This window comes from Felis catus, chromosome X, assembly GCF_018350175.1.
Source record: "Felis catus isolate Fca126 chromosome X, F.catus_Fca126_mat1.0, whole genome shotgun sequence".
Taxonomy (NCBI): Eukaryota; Metazoa; Chordata; class Mammalia; order Carnivora; family Felidae; genus Felis; species Felis catus.
The window spans coordinates 101,480,162-101,497,923 of NC_058386.1; the positions used below are offsets into that span (position 1 = coordinate 101,480,162).

General features: G+C 40.8%; 1 protein-coding gene across 3 annotated transcripts in view; it reads right to left on the reverse strand.

Moving 5' to 3' along the window:
• Positions 1 to 2,550: 2,550 nt before the first annotated feature.
• The window catches only part of TENM1 (teneurin transmembrane protein 1), a 786,286-nt gene continuing 771,074 nt past the window's right edge, over positions 2,551 to 17,762 (reverse strand). For all 3 annotated transcript variants that reach the window (XM_011279454.3, XM_011279453.3, XM_019824255.2), the window contains 4 exons: positions 12,409 to 12,796; positions 10,358 to 11,578; positions 9,409 to 9,551; positions 2,551 to 8,009 (listed from right to left, as the gene is read on the reverse strand). In XM_011279454.3, coding sequence (XP_011277756.1) covers positions 7,251 to 8,009; positions 9,409 to 9,551; positions 10,358 to 11,578; positions 12,409 to 12,796 — 2,511 coding nt within the window. In that variant the 3' untranslated portion in view covers positions 2,551 to 7,250. The remainder of the gene's footprint in view (positions 8,010 to 9,408; positions 9,552 to 10,357; positions 11,579 to 12,408; positions 12,797 to 17,762) is intronic.

Here is a 17,762-nt window from a genome sequence, read left to right on the forward strand (position 1 = left end):
GCTTTGTGGTAGTACATAGGTAGAATAAGTCTATAGAAGATGCTTCTGATTAAGACTTCTAGTGTAAATGAAGGGTTGGGTTTAAGATGTTATTTGCGGTAGAATGGATAGAGAATTAAAAATGTGAGAAAATAGTTTTAAAATCTGTTAAGGTTTAGACATCAGCTCACGTTTTATTTGATTCACTTTATTGAGTTCAGAATCCAGAGTCTATTAATAATAAAATCCAGATTTGCCCTTGAGCATCTCAAGGTTACAAGACGCCTAGTCTTCCTATGCGTGAGCTATAAATTCAACGTCGTCCCCTATGGTTGTCCTTGCAGTAAATGGGATCCCACTATTTGAGGGTTTGCAGCTAGGTGTGAAGTTAAACTACCTAGTTTGGACACATGTAATTTGGGGTCATTGGCCAAACTTGTAGTAAAACGCTGAATTGTCACCATTAGGCCATTTGCCTCTTAAATGAATATTCTTATGTAGAAAGATACAAGAAAACTGATTGACTGGAGAGAGCCCATCAACATAAACTCGAGATCTGAATTTTTTTCAGCTCTGTCAGATTATTCGAGTGGTCTTAGGTAAGTCAGTCTGTTACCATTGTTGCGTTTGCCACGTTGGAAAAATGAAGTCTCGCTCACCTCCCGGGATTACTCAGGTACTAGAATTATATAAATTTAAGGTAGTAATATTACTAAACATTTAAATAGCATTGATATTCGAAGAGCTCTAAAAGTGAGGGTGAATAGGGAAGGAATATGGAGAAATCTGTCTCCTTTAATAATTGTCTCAATGTAGGAGCTCTTGCCTCTTTTTCTTTTTTTTTAAGTTTTTGTTCACTTATTTCGAGAGAGAGAAAGCACGAGAAAGGGAGGGGCAGAGAGGAAAGAGCAAGAATCCCAAGCAGGCTCTGCACTGTCAGCGTGGAGCCTGATGTAGGGCTCGAAGCCATGAACCATGAGATCATGACCTGAGCGTAGATCGAGTCGGGTGCTTAACCGACTGAGCCACCCAGGCATCCCTTGCCTCTTTCTTTTTGTACTCTGAGGGTGGGGTGGGATGGGTATTTAAAAAAAAATGACCAGGTGATACTAATATTCCCACCCCTCCACTGACACCATTGCTTTTTGCAGATTGGTTGTGTTGAAACAATAAGATTGTCTTCTGCTCCGTGACTCTTTTCACTGTATCTGTGTACAGTAGTCCCCACCTCCCCCAGATGCGGGGGGATGCATTCCAAGACCCCCATGGATGCCCGAAACCATGAATAGTACCAAATCTTATGTATACTATGTTTTTTCCTATATGTACATATATATCCGTGACAAAGTTTAATTCATAAATTAGGCACAGCGAGAGATTAGCAATAGCCAATAACAAATGAGAACAATTATAACAATATACTGACATGAAAGTTACGTGAATGTGGTCTCTCTCTCAAAATTTCTTAGTGTACTGTACTCTTCTTCTCGTGGTGATGTGAGATGATAAAACGCCTACGTGATGAGATGAAGCGAGGGGAATGACATAGGCTTGTGATAATAGCGTTAGGCTACTATTGACCTTCTGACAGTATGTCAGGAGGAGGATCTTCTGCTTCTGGACTGTAGGTTACCGCGGGTAGCTGAAAACTGTGGAAAGTGAAACTGTGGCTAAGGGAAGACCGCTGTGTAAGGGGCGCCTGGGTACCTCAGTCAGTTAAGCATCTGACTTCGCCTCAGGTCATGACCTCCCATTTTGTGAGTTTGAGCTCCACATCGGGCTCTCTGTTGTTAGTGCACAGTCCCCTTCAGATCTTTTGTCTCTCTCTGTCCCTTCCTTGCTCGTGCTCGCTCTAGTTCAAAAAAAAAAAAAAAAAAAGGCATTTAAAAAAAGGCAGCAGGGCATCTGAGAGTGGTGTAAATTCCAGAATTCTAAGCAAGTTTTGGGAACAAGCAAGTTGTTTGGACTATGGGTGTCCCATTACCACCAAGTTGAATTTTGCAAGATCTATTGGCCTTGCTTTCCCAGTGTCACTTGTAAATACCTTCTTGTGAAAAGTACCAAATGGCCATTGTAATGGCCCAGTATGTGGGAGCTGTTTTTTTTGTTTTCTTTTTATTTCAGTCCCCCTCCGCCCCGCCCCCGACTGCCTTTCTCCCCCATTCACTTTTTTGCCAATGCATCTGGGTGCCCGGCTCTCCTAGCTCTCCCCAACCCGTCTTGCAATTCTTCATTTTCTTTCCATTGCTCAGAAAGGCATCAACAGGAGAAAGAAACCTTTTTGAAAGTAATAGCCTAGAGGCATTTAAACTTGCAACAGCTACTCTTCGTCTTCTTTTTTTTTTTTTTTTTTTTTTTATTAAATGGGCATTTGTGACAGAGATCCTGTTTGTGTGAAAAATAAAAATGAAGAGACATCTGCTTAGGATTAGTGCCTTTCTGATTTCTGCACCTACATTTTCAAGATGATGCGGTTTTATTGTTCCCTGTTAGGGAGCTACTTTTCATATCTCAGGTGACCAGACATACTTGAGAATGCAGTTTGGCGCATGAATAACATGGGACACGCCGTTCGTTTGCAATTTTATTTTTTAAAAATGAAATATTCAAAGTACTTTTTTCTTTCAAATATCGACACATAATGTTTAACTTTAAATATTTACAGCATGTTGTTGTGATGCTCTTGTAGAAAAATGCATGCTTCTGGCCTGAAAGCCAGAGCAAAATGCAAAAGACCATTTAACTGCAGCCAGAGAACATGAACCTGTACAGTATCCAGTCACTTTTCAGCACAGGAGTGAGAGCAGGAATACAAAATTGGGACCTATTGTTTCCTAGCAACACGGCTCAGGCCATTATAACACAATTTTCAGTATGATTAGAACCTCTAACTGTTGTTATATAGAAACTGAAAATCTTGGCATACACTGTAAACATCTTTACTTCTCATGAGAAAGTAAGCAGCTAAAAAGAATATTTTTCTGACGGTAAAGGCTATACTTCTCTTTTTCACCTTCTTTCTTATCGATGCTTTTGCCAGAAGAATAGTAAAGATTTAGACATTGTCATGATTCATACAAGTAAAATATTTTTCAAGGACACAATCTGATATACTAACATTTATTTAAGAGGTTAAAGTCCACCACTAAATCTAAGGAAAGATTTTTAACTGCCAAACACATTTCCTTTGACAAATAATGTAAGATGACAACTGCCAAGACAAAATCCACAGCAAGTTTAACTAACTATTTTCAGTTACTGTTTAGGAAGTAATTTCTTCTTACACACAGTAGTAGGTTTGGTCCTTAATAGCTTTCACATGAAGGACACACTGAAATAACAGTCACTATTTTGTGTTTGAATTCTTTTTTGTTGTTTGTTGTTTTCTGTTTTTTTGTTTTTGTTTTGCTTTTTTGTTTTTTTTTGTGTTTTTTATGTTTTTTTGTGTTTTTTTTGTTTTTTGTTTTGTTTTTTTGTTTTTTTTTTCTTTTTCTTTTTTTTTTTTTTTTGTTTTTCCCTTTTGCAGAATAAAGAACCTTACAGAAGGCTGTGGAAGAGCAGTCTGAAATCTGAAGTACTAGTCAGGTCAGCTGTGTGTATGTGAGTTCCTCCAAGAAAACAAGAATGTTGTATCCAGTCTGTAGCCTTCTGTCTTTCCACAAGCTATAATACACTCCAGTCTTTCCAAAAGTTTCTTTCAATACTTGATTACTGTACTTTTGCTTCCATTGCAATTGCCCTTACAGGAACATATCTTTATAAATGCAAAAACTTTGTCCTGACTCTCTCAGGTGATATTACAGTGGGGCCTGGACTGGTGAAAACTATATTTTAAAAGGAGGAAAGAAAAGAAAAAAGAGTAGGAACATGATAGGATGCTTGACATGGTGTTGATCGCAATGAAAAAGAAAAATCTTAGAAAAAGTATCATTCAATTTTATACCTCTCTATGTGGTTAGCATGTGAATTCCAAATTATACATCGTCAAGTTTTTATACATTTGGCTATGTGGTATATATATTATATTCTATATATAGTCTCTATATTATAGATCTTCTAGATAAATTGACAGTAAAGGACACACTTATTTTACACAGTGTTTTGCTGGGTTAAAAATAAAACATATGCCTATTTATATGGAGAGTGTTTTGCTAGAAATTAGTTTATGAATTGGGCTTTATTTCCCTTTCCTTCAGGAGTCATGCTTCTAATCAATAATGATTAGAATGGCAACTAAAAATAAATGTATTTAAATGTCTGCTAAACTGAACTTTGCAGTTCATTTGGATCTCTAGACTGTAGTGCAAGAGTAAAAACAGAACAAAATAGAACAAATAAAATGGGCCTAACTAGGAAAAAGAAACAACCACAGAGTATTCCCTGCCTCCGGCCCAGAATGTTCTTCATGAGAGCCCAGAGTGCCCTCATTCGAACTTGAATAGCGTGTGGCGGTCCAGTGTCAGCTGCCTGTGCCTGTGCTCTGGGTGTGAGAAATTCGTGTTTCTCTGTAAGATGCATTCACTTTCATCAGGGAATGCAAACAAAGTGTTCTTTCGCTAATTTAAAGTTCAGAATTACAAATCAATGACGGCATTCTTTGTATTCAGCTGAACGATGTACCCCACGTCTCCACGTTCTTATTAAGAAATGCCAAAATGTTTCTCTTAGATTTACTGTGCATTAGTGCTAACCTTTTGGGTTTTTTTTTTTTCCTCTTTCCTCCCACAAACTTCGGGAGAGGTAAAGAGAGTAATAGTTCAAGGCAGTATTAAAACCACAGCTATAAGTGATAAAAAGTGCATTTCCTGAATATAATACAAATGTAACTTTAAGAAACTAAAGGCACAAACTAAATAAATATGTATTACAAACTAGAAATGCACAGTTCAAGGTAATTACTATTAAGTAAAAGCCTCAAATATTTGTTTCTAATGGATATTTAAAGCAGTTTGAAAATGATACATCATCAGTGAATTGCAAAAAGTATAATAATCGCTTAAAATATAAGCAAAATAGACTCTAATATTGACATCTTGGATTAGTGATAAAATACATCATCACATTTATGAATGCACTCTCTATATACAGTTCACAAATTATTTTTCCATTGATTTAAAAGAACATCGGAGGTTCTAGGAACATAAGGTCCATTTTTAGGCTGGTGTGGAGGTATTCAAATTTCCAACAAGTTGGTTCATAATTTTAGAATCCCATCCTGAATAAACAGTATACCACTAACGCAGGCCTGATTCAGAAAAAAAAAATAATATGATTATAGTCTGGATTAGTAATCTCTTGAGCTGGTGTGCTTCCAATCAAAAAGAGAGAGGAGTTCATCATGAATTCTCTCTCGGTCTCTCTGTGTCTCTCAGAATACACACGTAAGAATGTGGTAACCCCAACCTGATGTTTTTGAAAATGAAATGTTTGGATACACCCTCCCCTACTGTCTGCAGGTCCTTGCCTTTTCCTCCCTCTACTTGGTGGAGTAAGGAGCCAGACTCTTTCCAAACCTTAACGTGAGCCCGGATTCTGACTTCGCATATTTTCAAAGGAAACCGTCATCACCAAGCAAGGCAACGACCCCACACTGCATTCAGGTAGCAGCTGGAAAGAATCCAAACTGTAACACTCCATCATAAATCCTCCTTCAGACATAGCAAATATCCAGACCCGGGGATGAAAGTGCTGAAGCTGGCTCAGGGGAATTTTCTGCAGGCCACATTGTGCTGTCATGTCTTTTCATTTGTGGTAACTTACAATTACGCAGCATTTTACAAACTGTCTCTTTGTCACTGGGCACAAATCTCCTAGCTCACCAAGGGGCTTCTTTTTGCTACAGGATTCATAAAGATTGAGGAACCGCAACTGATATTAACACTAATCCCGATCTGTTTCCAAAGTTTAAATGATCATGGAACAAAAATAACCCTTTCTGGAAAATAGTTATTTTCCTAGGCAGGACACATGATTAAATCAAAATAAACGGGTAAAGACAGAGAACTAAAATAACTCAAGTATCAATTGTTTTGGTAAAAAACAGTCTGCCTCTCTATAATCAGTTGAAATGTTTTCGATTGGAAAGGGTTCACTTAATTAAATTTCCTGACTATGGAGGGGAGATGTCCCATACAGAATTGTACATTTGAAAGATAAATCTAAGTGGTATGAATCAATGTGGCAGCAACTACTGTGATGTTCCCTTTGGTGCTTTCCTTTCGTCTTAGTACTAGGTCTATTTTTTTTTTTTTTAAGGTTTTGGCTCTTCTGAATTTCTGCAGAAGTAGTGAATGTATTTATCAGCATCCCAGGCATGTATGCCTGCTAAAACCTCTTTTTTTTTTTTTCTGTACCAGAATCATTTGTAGTAAATTACCTTTCGTGTGCACAAAACCATTGGATTAGTGTATAAATATGGAATCACTAATGTGAAACTATGACCAAAACACACCCTATATATAGATGAGTAATTCCTACCCAGGTTAATAGAAGCTATGTTTACCTGACACCAATACAGCCAGATAATTTGGTGAAAAAATGGAGTCAAAACAGGTTGTGCAGGAGACGTTCCATTGGCCAGCTGCCTTGGTATCACGTACACATGAGCAAATAGTGGCATTTCAGTCTGTTACCACACCCACAGGGAAGCATGGTAGGCAGAATCCGGCCACCGCACGCCAAAACACAGCACAACAACATGGCATTTACTTTAACAAGCAAGGAGGAATAATCAGGGAGGAAGGGCAAATGGGTTGTGACTCTGGGAGATGGTGGCGGACGCCATTTTCCACTTGTTAAGTTTCCTATAACGGATCTGGAAAATGCGAAAGGGCCGGCAGTCTTTCGAAATGCAAGGTTCAGAATGCTATCGCACCACATTTTCAGATAGCTCGCAAGTTCTGCCAACAGTTAAACGTGAAACTTTCGCGTCACAGTAGAGATACGTAGAACCTTGGGTTCTTTATACTTGAACTCATGTGCATGGTTCGACAAATTTAAAGTGGTGCTTTCTGGAAACTTTTTTTTTTTTAGCTGTTTTACTTGTGTTATTTTGAATACTGCCACACAAGAACTAAAAATCTCTCATTTCGTAAAGAGTTTAGACAAACAATATTAAAATACCATCTTCCGTCACATTGAAAGGCAGTTGGATATGTTTTTCCTCCATATTTACATATACAGAGTTCTGATCTAGAAAACCAATACAACAAACCATTTTATGTTTTAAAAACAGGCAGTCTTTGGTGACGCAAAGGCAGAGATGTTTTTTGTTACCTCCTGCCTATTTCGCTCTGTCTCATAAAGTGAATATTGTTGGCGCTGTCAGAAAGTTCTAAATACTGCTCGACAGACAAAACAAAATACCCATCATAACCTTGTACCCTCCCAGTGCTCAAAAGCTGCTGCTTTTCCCCCTCTGTCCATGCCCGAATACCCTCCTCCCCTTCTTGCAGCCTTCTCTGTTCCTTAGTCCAGGCCTGGGCCACCGCGCGTTGTCTGGCAATCTCCAGCACGTGATTCTTCTCCTCTTCGACAGTTGTCCCATACCGGATGTTGAAGCACAGAGCCCCGTGCTGGAGCTGGATATCCGCAAACCGTCTAGTCCTCCCATTCAACACAGAGGTCATCTGGGACACAGTGACATTGACACCATTCTCTAGAATCCGCCTCCCCCCAGTGTTCCCAATGAGCACCAGGTCTTCCTCCAGAGACCCAAGCTTAATGAAGTAGTGAGTGTCCCTCCCCTCTATGGTAAAATGAAGGTTTTCCAGGTAATGAGCATTATTGAGAATGGCAGCAAGCCGCCTGCTATCTTCGTTGGCTACTCCTATAATATCGGCTGTTACTATGCCATCCTTGATGGCGAATTTTATACCTTTTCCAAAAACAGAAGGAACAGCAGCAAACCTCGGTTGCTTCCCTCCTTCAAGGCACCGTCCATCATTGTATCGGGGAGTCATGGGAAGTTGGTCCAGGGAAATGAAATTCCTGAGCTGTTTCTGGAGCTCACACTGAATACCTAGGATAGTCTAGGAGAGAAGAAAGGCACAGTGCAAAAATGCAGCACAGGGTCAGACACCTGTTATGCTTGGGGACTGTGGAAAGCACCTTCTCGCTTTACGGTGCTGGTGAGTGAGTTCAAAGCAAGATAAATTTGGACTCTCTTCATCAGAGATTTGGCAAAGACTAACGGGTTACTTGGCCACCTGGTTATATTTCTTGATGTCTTGGTGAGTTAAACCTAAGGAAATGTACTAGAACCTTGGAGCCAAAAGTCGCTTCAAGTTACATGGGGCCAGCTCCCCCAAAACAAAGACCTTTCGTTTTCACCAATGTAACTAATACGATCTGTTACCGTATGTGGTGTAATACATTAGCCACAGTGAGGAGCAGAGATGGCTTAAGGCATTATTCTTGGCTTTAAACAGATTATGACCTTATAAATAACCACAGCAAAGCAGCAAGAAGATCTTCTTATGAGGACTTAAAACCAAAAACAACTCTTTCTATTGTGGACATTTTCAAACATACTAAGAAATAGAACGGTGAACCGCCAAGTATCCATAACAGGGCTTCAGCAATTTTCAACATTTTGATTAACTTTTCAAAAAAGGATTTTTAATTACAAAATGGACTTTTAGTGACGTTTTAATTATAAAAATTACTTTTACATATTATATGGATTTAGGGATAAGCCTATAGCACCCATTTAAAATTGCCTTTTCCTTATAATTTTTTACACTTAAATTTCAAGCCCTCCCACCCAAATATCAGTTTTATTCTGAAGTATTTTTTTTTTTTGCAAAGAGACACTCCTCTATTTCTTTCAATTGAAAGGAAAAGTTACTTCATGTTTCCATTTGTTCCTCATCCTCTTGATGAAATGACCTGTTAAACCGTGACTAGTCTGGCATTCCTTTTTCCCAGAGACTTTACCCCTATACTCTTTATTACTTTCACTTCACTGATCTTATGTACTTTTTCTTGGTCAGAATAATTTAATTCTGTTCTTCCCGTGCTCTTAATGCACCACACCCTAAATTATTTTGCTGTTGGAAATCTGAAGATTTTACATCTGTCAGTGAACAGTTTTCTCCATACAGAGTCCATAGTTGCCCTTGGTAGGCCGTTGCAGAATTTTAAAAGTTGACTTCCTCTTGTTTGTCTACTTCAGCAGGTCACCAAGTGCCATATTGGCCTTGTCTTTCCTAAAAGCTCCGATTCCCTGATCCTTTCCTCATGGAAGCTTTTTTCTGCCTCCTCATTAACCATGGACATTTTAGTGAATATTCAAGATGACTCAAAAATAAGGAAGGAAATATATGTTAATGCCATCTCGGGGTGTTGGATGCTCCTCTGGTTTTTTGGTTTGTTTTGTTTGTTTGTTCGTTTTTTCAGATACATAGAGACGGTAAAAGTTTTACTAACCTTTCCGGGATCCCACTCTGGAGTTTTTGTCTGAAGCTGGAGAAGCTCATAAGTTAACTCCAAATTTTCTAATTCTGGTTTGGGGAATCCAGGTAGAACATTGTGTAGCTGGAAACCAAAGAGCTCCAGCCAACTTCCAATGTCTGTGAGGCACAGAACAGAAAAGGAAAACAAATGATGAAGCCCATAGTTTACAACCTTTGTGGAAAGCTTGAATGATGCCTCCCCTGCCTTCAGTATGTTCAGCCAGTGGGAAGTTAGGGATAGAACTCCCCCTTCTATCACCTGCTCCAAAGCCTATGATCCACTCCCTACTGGGAAACCTTTTGATTCGTGGAGAATCACAGAGATGGGTTGGGTTTACAGCATTGAAACTCTTAAAAAAATTTTTTTTTTAATTTATTTTTTGAGAGAGAGCGAGCGAGCAAGCAGGGGGGAGCAGAGAGAGACAAAGGGAGGGAGAGAGAGAATCCCAAGCAGGTTCCACACTGTCAGCATGGAGCCCAACGTGAGGTTTGGACTCACGAACTGTGAGATCATGGCCTGAGCCAAAACCAAGAGTTGGATGCTCAACCGACTGAGCCACCCAGGCGCCCCACGTTGAATCTCTTAATGTGGTGGTGGCACTGAGGCCACACGGACCGTAATATTAGGTTTATTTGATGGAACATAATCGTGAAGTTTTTAAATGAAACCATTCATATAAGCTTTGAAGAGTGAAAACTACAAACAGCAAGCTTAAAAGGAAAGAAACGATGCACTGGGATGCAAAAGCATCGTGTTCTATGCCACCTGCACAGTTTTGCTTGCCCTAGAAAACTAAGGAAGAGAGTGACTGCATAATAACTTGTGGGCTAACTGGCAGGAAGAGGAAGCATATTTACAAAGGCACGGAGATTATGTGATAAACACCACCGAGTTATTTCAAGTTTAGTGTAAAGCTTTGTACCTGTGGTATACTTTGCAACATCTTGAATTTTGCCAACTGGGTAGTTATTTTCAAAGGAGTAGAGGTTGAATGGTTTAGGAAGGAGGTTCAACTGTTTCCATATGTGATGATTAGGCGTTGTCCACCTACCAGCAACAACATCATAATCCCTTTGCCCCAGGTGCACTAATTTAGTAAGCAAATCATAGAGTCCTCCATGAAAACCAATGATGACCTGAAAGTCAGGGTAAGTGTCATGGTAGATATCTCCATAAGGCGTGTACAAGATCTCTTTTATCACCTGACCTCGGCTGCTGAACACAGCCAGTGGCGTGCCCGTATTATCACAGGCTACGTAATATTCTTCACCACTGCTTAGCTCCATGGCGATGAGGTGACCTTGGAGATCGTAATACAGGGATGTGATCTCTGAGCTCGTGTGGTTGTACAAATGAGTAATTCTTATGGGATTGGCAAGGTCTGCATAAAAGAACTGAAGGTGCTGCCCTAGGCTGGACTTACTGGCGACACGTCGCCCGAGCCCATCGTAGTAATACTGCACAGTCCAGCCAGAAGCCTTATTGTAGGCTTTCTGCAGCAGACCATTAGAATTATATTCAAATATGTCATTTCCCCTCTGCCGCAGAAAGCCATCTTCATCCATTTTATACTGAATTTCTCCTAGTCTGGTGATGCGGTCTCGGAGGTCATATCGGAGAGGAGTAAGACGAGCACTATTCCCGTGGCTTAAGAGGTTGATGTTTCCATTCAGGTCATAACTGTAACGCCACTGGGTTTTGTCATTTACGGACACAGTCTGCAGCTGCCCGTCAGCATCGTATTCGTAGAAGTATCTTGTTATGTTGGCATCCACTCCCACTCTTATATCACATATCACCATACGCCCCATATTATCATACTGAATAGTCATCCAGTAGGCAATTGCCTTTAGGATTTCGTATTGGACTTCGATAACTTGTCCGCTGGCGCTGAAGATCTTCGTATGCTTCATCACCGTAGTAGTTATGACCTGATTTAAATCGTAATTAATTACACTGAATTTTCCAAACTGCTCTGTTCTACCAGAAACATCAACATATCGGTACAGATCTATGGGCAAAGGGGTTTCATTGATCACAGCTTGCATGCTGGTGACGCGGAAGTTGTTGTAGCTGTAGTCAAACCGAGCGTTCACCAGACCTTCTTCACTGAACCTGAAGATCTGGCGTCCGATAAGAGGTCCTGAGGAATCAAAATAAAAATAATGAGAACAGAGCTAGATGCGTAATGGTGAACAATCAGAAAGGTCTCGTGTTATTTTCCTTAGCAGCAATGCTTTTACGTTCGAAATAAGATATTAGAGGTTGACCTCTGATACCGAAAGCGTGTCATCTCATAGATACGTACTCACAGTTGTGGTCATTAAATATGAAAAAATACTGTATGTTATAGAATGATTTAACTATAGGACCTACGTAAGTAATAACCCATCCGGCAGCTTGGGGTGAGGAAACTGATATTATAAACACGCTTTCTTGTTATAATCACTGACAAGAATGCTTTTAATTCATTTAACCCGTGCTGCAAAATCAGCAGGTCAGATTTCCACGAAGCCCAGCATTAAAGTAACTGAATTTGGCATTTTCCAAGCTCAAGGGATGAAACAGATTCAAAAGTTCTGACTTTTGAACATATTTTGCCATCAGCTGAGGCTTATAGAGGTCACATGGGGCTTGAGCTCGTTTCAGTGAGGCTCAAATCTTGCAGCTGCACCTTTGGGATGATTTGGTGGTGAGCTACAAATGAGCACACAGACTAGGTTCTCTGATCTCAACGTTTCTGAGAGCCAAGGCAGGGACAAAGAGACGTGTGGTGGTTTCCTAAGGGATCACCTTTCATGCAGTCTATAGCAGGTTTTTAATTTTCAAAGGAAGATAATTTAATAACTAAAGGGAACACGTGTTGGATTGAATGTCTGCAGGATAATGATTCTATTTCACACTGTGGCCGGCAAAAATTTCATAAGAAAATACTGGTACGGTTGTACACAGCCCCACCGTTTCACAACAAACCTGTTTGCCTATATCTGATTGTGCAAATGAAGCCATCATGCATCAGGTGTATTGTCTTAATCACTCCAGAAGACTCTTCATAGGTTAATGTGACCTGAGTGGTATCATAGAGAATCTCAGACAGCCTTGCTTGCTTGGTGTATTTGTATAACACTCTGCGCCCTGTTCCCAGATGCAGGGTCTGTAGCAGTCGGCCATCTCGACTGTAGTCTTGGATGAAAGAGGTGCTACTGTCTGGTGGGGTGTAGATGTTCCGGTAGTAGCCCACTGAAAGCATGGTTTGTAAGCTGTGGCGCACCATACTAGGCATGGTGACCGAGAGCAGACAGTCTGATTGGTCATACTCAAAGATGTAACGCCTCTGGCTATGTAAGAGAAGCATCACAGACTGAAACGAGACAAAGGCGAAATAGCGTATTATGTACCACTGAAGTTGAGGAGAAGAAACGCATTCATCCATTCAACACAGATTTATCGAGCCCTTACTACGTGCCAGGCACCGTGGTGGACCCTAGTGGATACAGTAGTGGGCAGTCACGGTGTCTAACCTTATGGAGCTTACAGTTTAAGGGAGGAGGAAGACAAGCAACCAAGCAACTGCAATATAGTGTGAAACGTGTTATGACAGAGGAAGGACAGGGTGCCTAGCAGAGGAAGAATAGCTAACCCAGACTTAGGTGAGGAAACGCTTCCTGGAGGAAGTGACTTCCGAGTCGAGACCTAAAGAATGACCAAGGCTTGGCCGGGTGAAGGAAAGGAAAGGGGGGAGGGGCGCAGGGTAGGGAGAGAGTGCCCCTGACAAGAGCACAGCATTGTGAGGGGTTGGATAAGAGAGATGGCTTTTCAGAGGATGAGAGCAATTTCATGTGGCCAGAGTGTGGGTGTGTCGGAGGGGAGGGGATGGTGACTGGCAAGAGACAAGGCCAGTTAAGTAGGCTGGGTCCAGATTATGCTGGGCTTTCTAAGCCATGCTAGAGACCGGACTTAAACATGTTGGCCACAGGGAACCACTGAAAGCAAGTCAAAGGGCGGGGTGCTGGCAGAGCTGGGAGAAGCAATCGGTCAATATTCCAGAAAGGCTACTGTTTGCGGAGAAGCATCCACGTGGCGATGGACTGGAGGGAGGTAAACGGAGGGTGAGGCATGCCACATGTGGAGTTATGGTCACCAAAAAAGTATTCATTGACTTCACATAGTCGTAAATGTCTTCCTCAAAAGTTGTACGCAAAATGTTATTATTACTGCTTTGCAATTTGTGTTTTATTTGGTTTTTTATTTGAGTACCGTTGGCATTTTTTCAAAATTTTATTTTTAAGTAATCTCTACGTCCAATGTGGGGCTCGAACTTACAACCTTGAGATCAAGAGTCGCATGTTCTACTGACTGAGCCTGCCGGGAGTCCCGATAGTTGACGTTTTAAAAATATTGGACTGTAGTTGACAAGCAATTCATATTTTAAACTATATTAGGGGAACATGCCATTAGAAGTGAAGAATTCTCTGGATATACAACCCCTTTCCTCCAAACTGATCCGTATTTCAGAAACAGTTATTTGTTGAGGTATAATGCCTCGCATGTAATTAGGTATTTCGCTGATATTGGTTTTACCTTATTTTAACTTTAAATACAAACATAGAAGGAGCACTGTTTTACAGGGGACTCAATCCTATTTCTAACTGAAAAGATTTTAAATCTCATCTTTTAATAAAAATTTAAAAAACTCTCAGCCCCGGAGATTCTCATGTAACACTCTAAGGACGCTTTTCCCTTCCCTTTTTGAAAATTACCTTATCAAGCAAAAGGATTTAGTTGAGCTTTATTTTCTGAAGTTTGTGTTATGTAAATGATAGGTATCTTTTCATTTTCTAAACATAAATTACATTAATATTTATGAATACAAATTGCATAAGCACACATAATGTACACTTAAACCTTCTAAACATGAAACTAGATTCTAATATTAAATGTATTTCTTGAAACTGCATATCCTCCCTGCCCTTCTGAGAATTATTGATTTGGAATCACATGTCAGGACCGTGAAGTCAAAGTCAGCAGTTATTTTCTCCTTTGTTCATCCTGTTTTTCCCCACCAAGTACTCTGCCTCGCGGGTACAGAGCTGCGTGCGGAAACCCTGTCACCTCATCACCTGTGGACAACACGCAGCTCCAAAACAGAGGCACTCCCACTGAACAGAGAGGCAGGAGACTTGGCTTTTCTGTGTGGGCATGAGGACACGAAGGGAGAACCATGTCCTTGACCGAGGCAGAACCCACAGACCCTGGGGGCAGCTGGCGGAAGACGCCTTTGCATTACCCTATGCTCCCAGTCCGATTTCTTAGCTCCTTTCCACTCTGTTCTGTCAGTTTGCCACGAGCAAATGACATCTGTCACCTGCGATGCAGGCCAGGGACAATCACCATATGGCTCCCACGCATTATCTCGTACCAGCCTGCCTGGGCCATGCCTTCCCCAGTCGCTGTATGCGCCCTGCCAAACATTTGTAGCACATCGCCACTGTCCCCACCCCCCCACTCCCGTCTCATCCACTGCGCTGCAGTGAACCACTGCCTGACCCCATTCCTAGGTGGTGCTGATGCCGTGCTCTCTCAAAAGCTCCCCGGTCTGTTTTAAAGCTTTCTGCCAGTGGCGAGAATGCGGATGATGCGATTAGAAATCTCGTGAATGTAACTGTGGTGTTGCCAGAATACCATTTAGCTCTCACTTGGCTGCCTTTTCACTTTGGGTGGGCATTATTATCAGTTTGTTCAGTAACAATGCCTATGAGTCCATCCAGTGCCCACAGTGCTGCTACGGCGGGATAAAAGGCCATTTCTTAGGAGTGCAAACAATAGAGTGGGAGACTTTGTATTTTTTTAATTGGCTGTGGGATCCTAAAAGAGAGCATTGTAAAGTAGAAAGAAAGAACAAGCACGGATATTCATTTGAACGAGACTAGATAGAAATGAGAGATGGTAGAAATTTGTAAAGCTAAAGCATTTGAACAACCACCAGATGGCAGTGTGGGGCCACCTGGAAGCTCAAGCTATGTACGGTGTATTGTATCCCCCGAGGCAGCCTTTGGAAATTTCAGCCCCAAAGAGGCAATTTTGTGTAAATGTATCAGGCTAAAGCATCTTATTAAATGATTATAAAATATCTTTAAATGCATTTTAAAAATGAAGTCCTTAAGAACGATTTTAGGAAACCGAAAGATTTACATTTACTGTAATACAAAATTTTAGCCCCACAAGTCTTCAAAATATAATTAACTCAGAGAAGTCTCATAAATCAAGATAGAGAATTAATGACCACATAGAGAAAATTTAAGAAACAATAATTGATTTTTTTAATAGAGAAGAGATCCTTTAAGCAACCGCAGCTATTACCCAAATTATTTTTCTTCTAATGGCTTGGAGACCATTGTGCATGAAAATGATACATGTATCTTTCACCTGCTCTAGCGGAAGTCATGCGATTTGGACAAAATTTCTGCACGTTAAGGTGAACTATCTGCTGTTGTTTTGAATATAACATGGTATAGGGATGGCAAGCAAATTTACAGAGGTAACACCAGATGGATTTTGAGATATAAAATGAGGTCTATGTTTTCAAGCTTGAGAATCCTTACTTTAAAAAAATTTTTTTTAATGTTTTTATTTATTTTTGAGACACAGAGAGACAGAACACGAGCAGGGGAGCGGCAGAGAGAGAGGGAGACACAGAATCGGAAGCAGGCTCCGGGCTCTGAGCTGTCAGCACACAGCCCGACGCGGTGCTCCAACTCACGGACTGTGAGATCATGATCTGAGCTGAAGTCGGACGCTTAACCGACTGAGCCACCCAGGCGCCCTGAGAATCCTTACTTTAAAATATACTATGAGAACCAGTGTCTTTGTGTTTGCTCTGCCCCACACGTAGTGAAAGAACGTGCCAGCAAAGGCCATGTCACAGAGGACAGAAAAGAGCACAAGAAGACACAGAACCTCATCACTTCACTGGAAAAGCTACATGGAAGTTGGACTTTGGTAAAATTCAATATGCTTCCCCCCCTTTTCTTCTTTCTAGCATCACAATTTGAAAAATGCTTTAATTTTCTTTTTTTCTTCCTTCATTTTCCTTCCTCCTTTCCTTCCTTGTTTGAATTTACCTACCAGGAGCAGCAAGTAAGTGGCGTTTGTTCTGGACTGAAAAATAAATGCTATAATGCAAATGGAAATGGAAAGAAACTAACTTTTATTGAAAGATGTCCTGGGTGCTTTATATTAAGTTATTTCACTTAATCATCACGTCTATTCATTGAATGCATTATTATTGCTGGTAATTATAATGCTAATAAACTCCATCTCATGATACATGATTTTTTGGAAAGTAAAGAGCCATTCCAAAATTGTGGGCTTTGCACGTTCTGAGTTTTGCATAATAGGATTGCTGAAGTCAGGAGCTACTTTTTAATTAGAGAACAAATTAAACGTGAACTCAAGAAAGGGACAAAAGTCAACTAAGAGGCACACGTGATTTGGGCTTGTCTCGCTGGTCAGTAAACTAGTCTCTGGAAGTCACTAGGGCTTCTCTTGATACGTGACACATCAGTCAGGTCTTATTTCTGTCCACTGCAGGATACAGTTGGGGTTTTTTGTTTGTTTTGCTTTTAAAGAGTTATTGCCAACTAAGTTTCTGTAGCAAAGAGAACTTACGTGAAGTTTACTTCACGTGATTCTTTGCTGAGGAAAGTTCGATGAAATAATCAGCTAATTCAGAAAAGAGAAACAATAAAATCGCTTCCTTGGTGTCAAAGAGGCTACACTCGGGGCTAAACATTAGGTTTTCAAAAGGCTTTTTCGTTTTTGTACAGACAGCATAAAGGAAAAGTCTTAGAGACTCAGACGCAACTGTCCACAGGCAGTTGGAGCTCAGTGTGCAAACTATGCACTAATGAAGCTGGGGTTAGGAGTTCAAACCCATGCGGCTCCTAGGGAGTGTTGGCTACTTCACTAGCCACATGTGCGACCTGTGGAGGGGTCAGTGCAAACGCGTCCTCATTCCTCGAAAAACAAATCAGCTTATAATCTAATAATCAGGGGCATCTTTTCAAAAAAATTTACAATATGTTTATTTTTGAGAGACAGAGAGACAGACAGAGAAAGCAAGAGAGAGAGACAAAGGAAGAACAAGCGGGGGTGGGAGGGCAGATAGGAGAGACACAATCCCAAGCAGGCTCCACGCTGTCAGCGTAGAGCCCCATGTGGGGCTCAGACCCAAGAACCGCGAGATCATGACCTGAGCCGAGATTAAGAGTTGAACGCTTAACCGACTGAGCCACCCAGGCAACCCTGGCATCTTTTTTTCATATGAA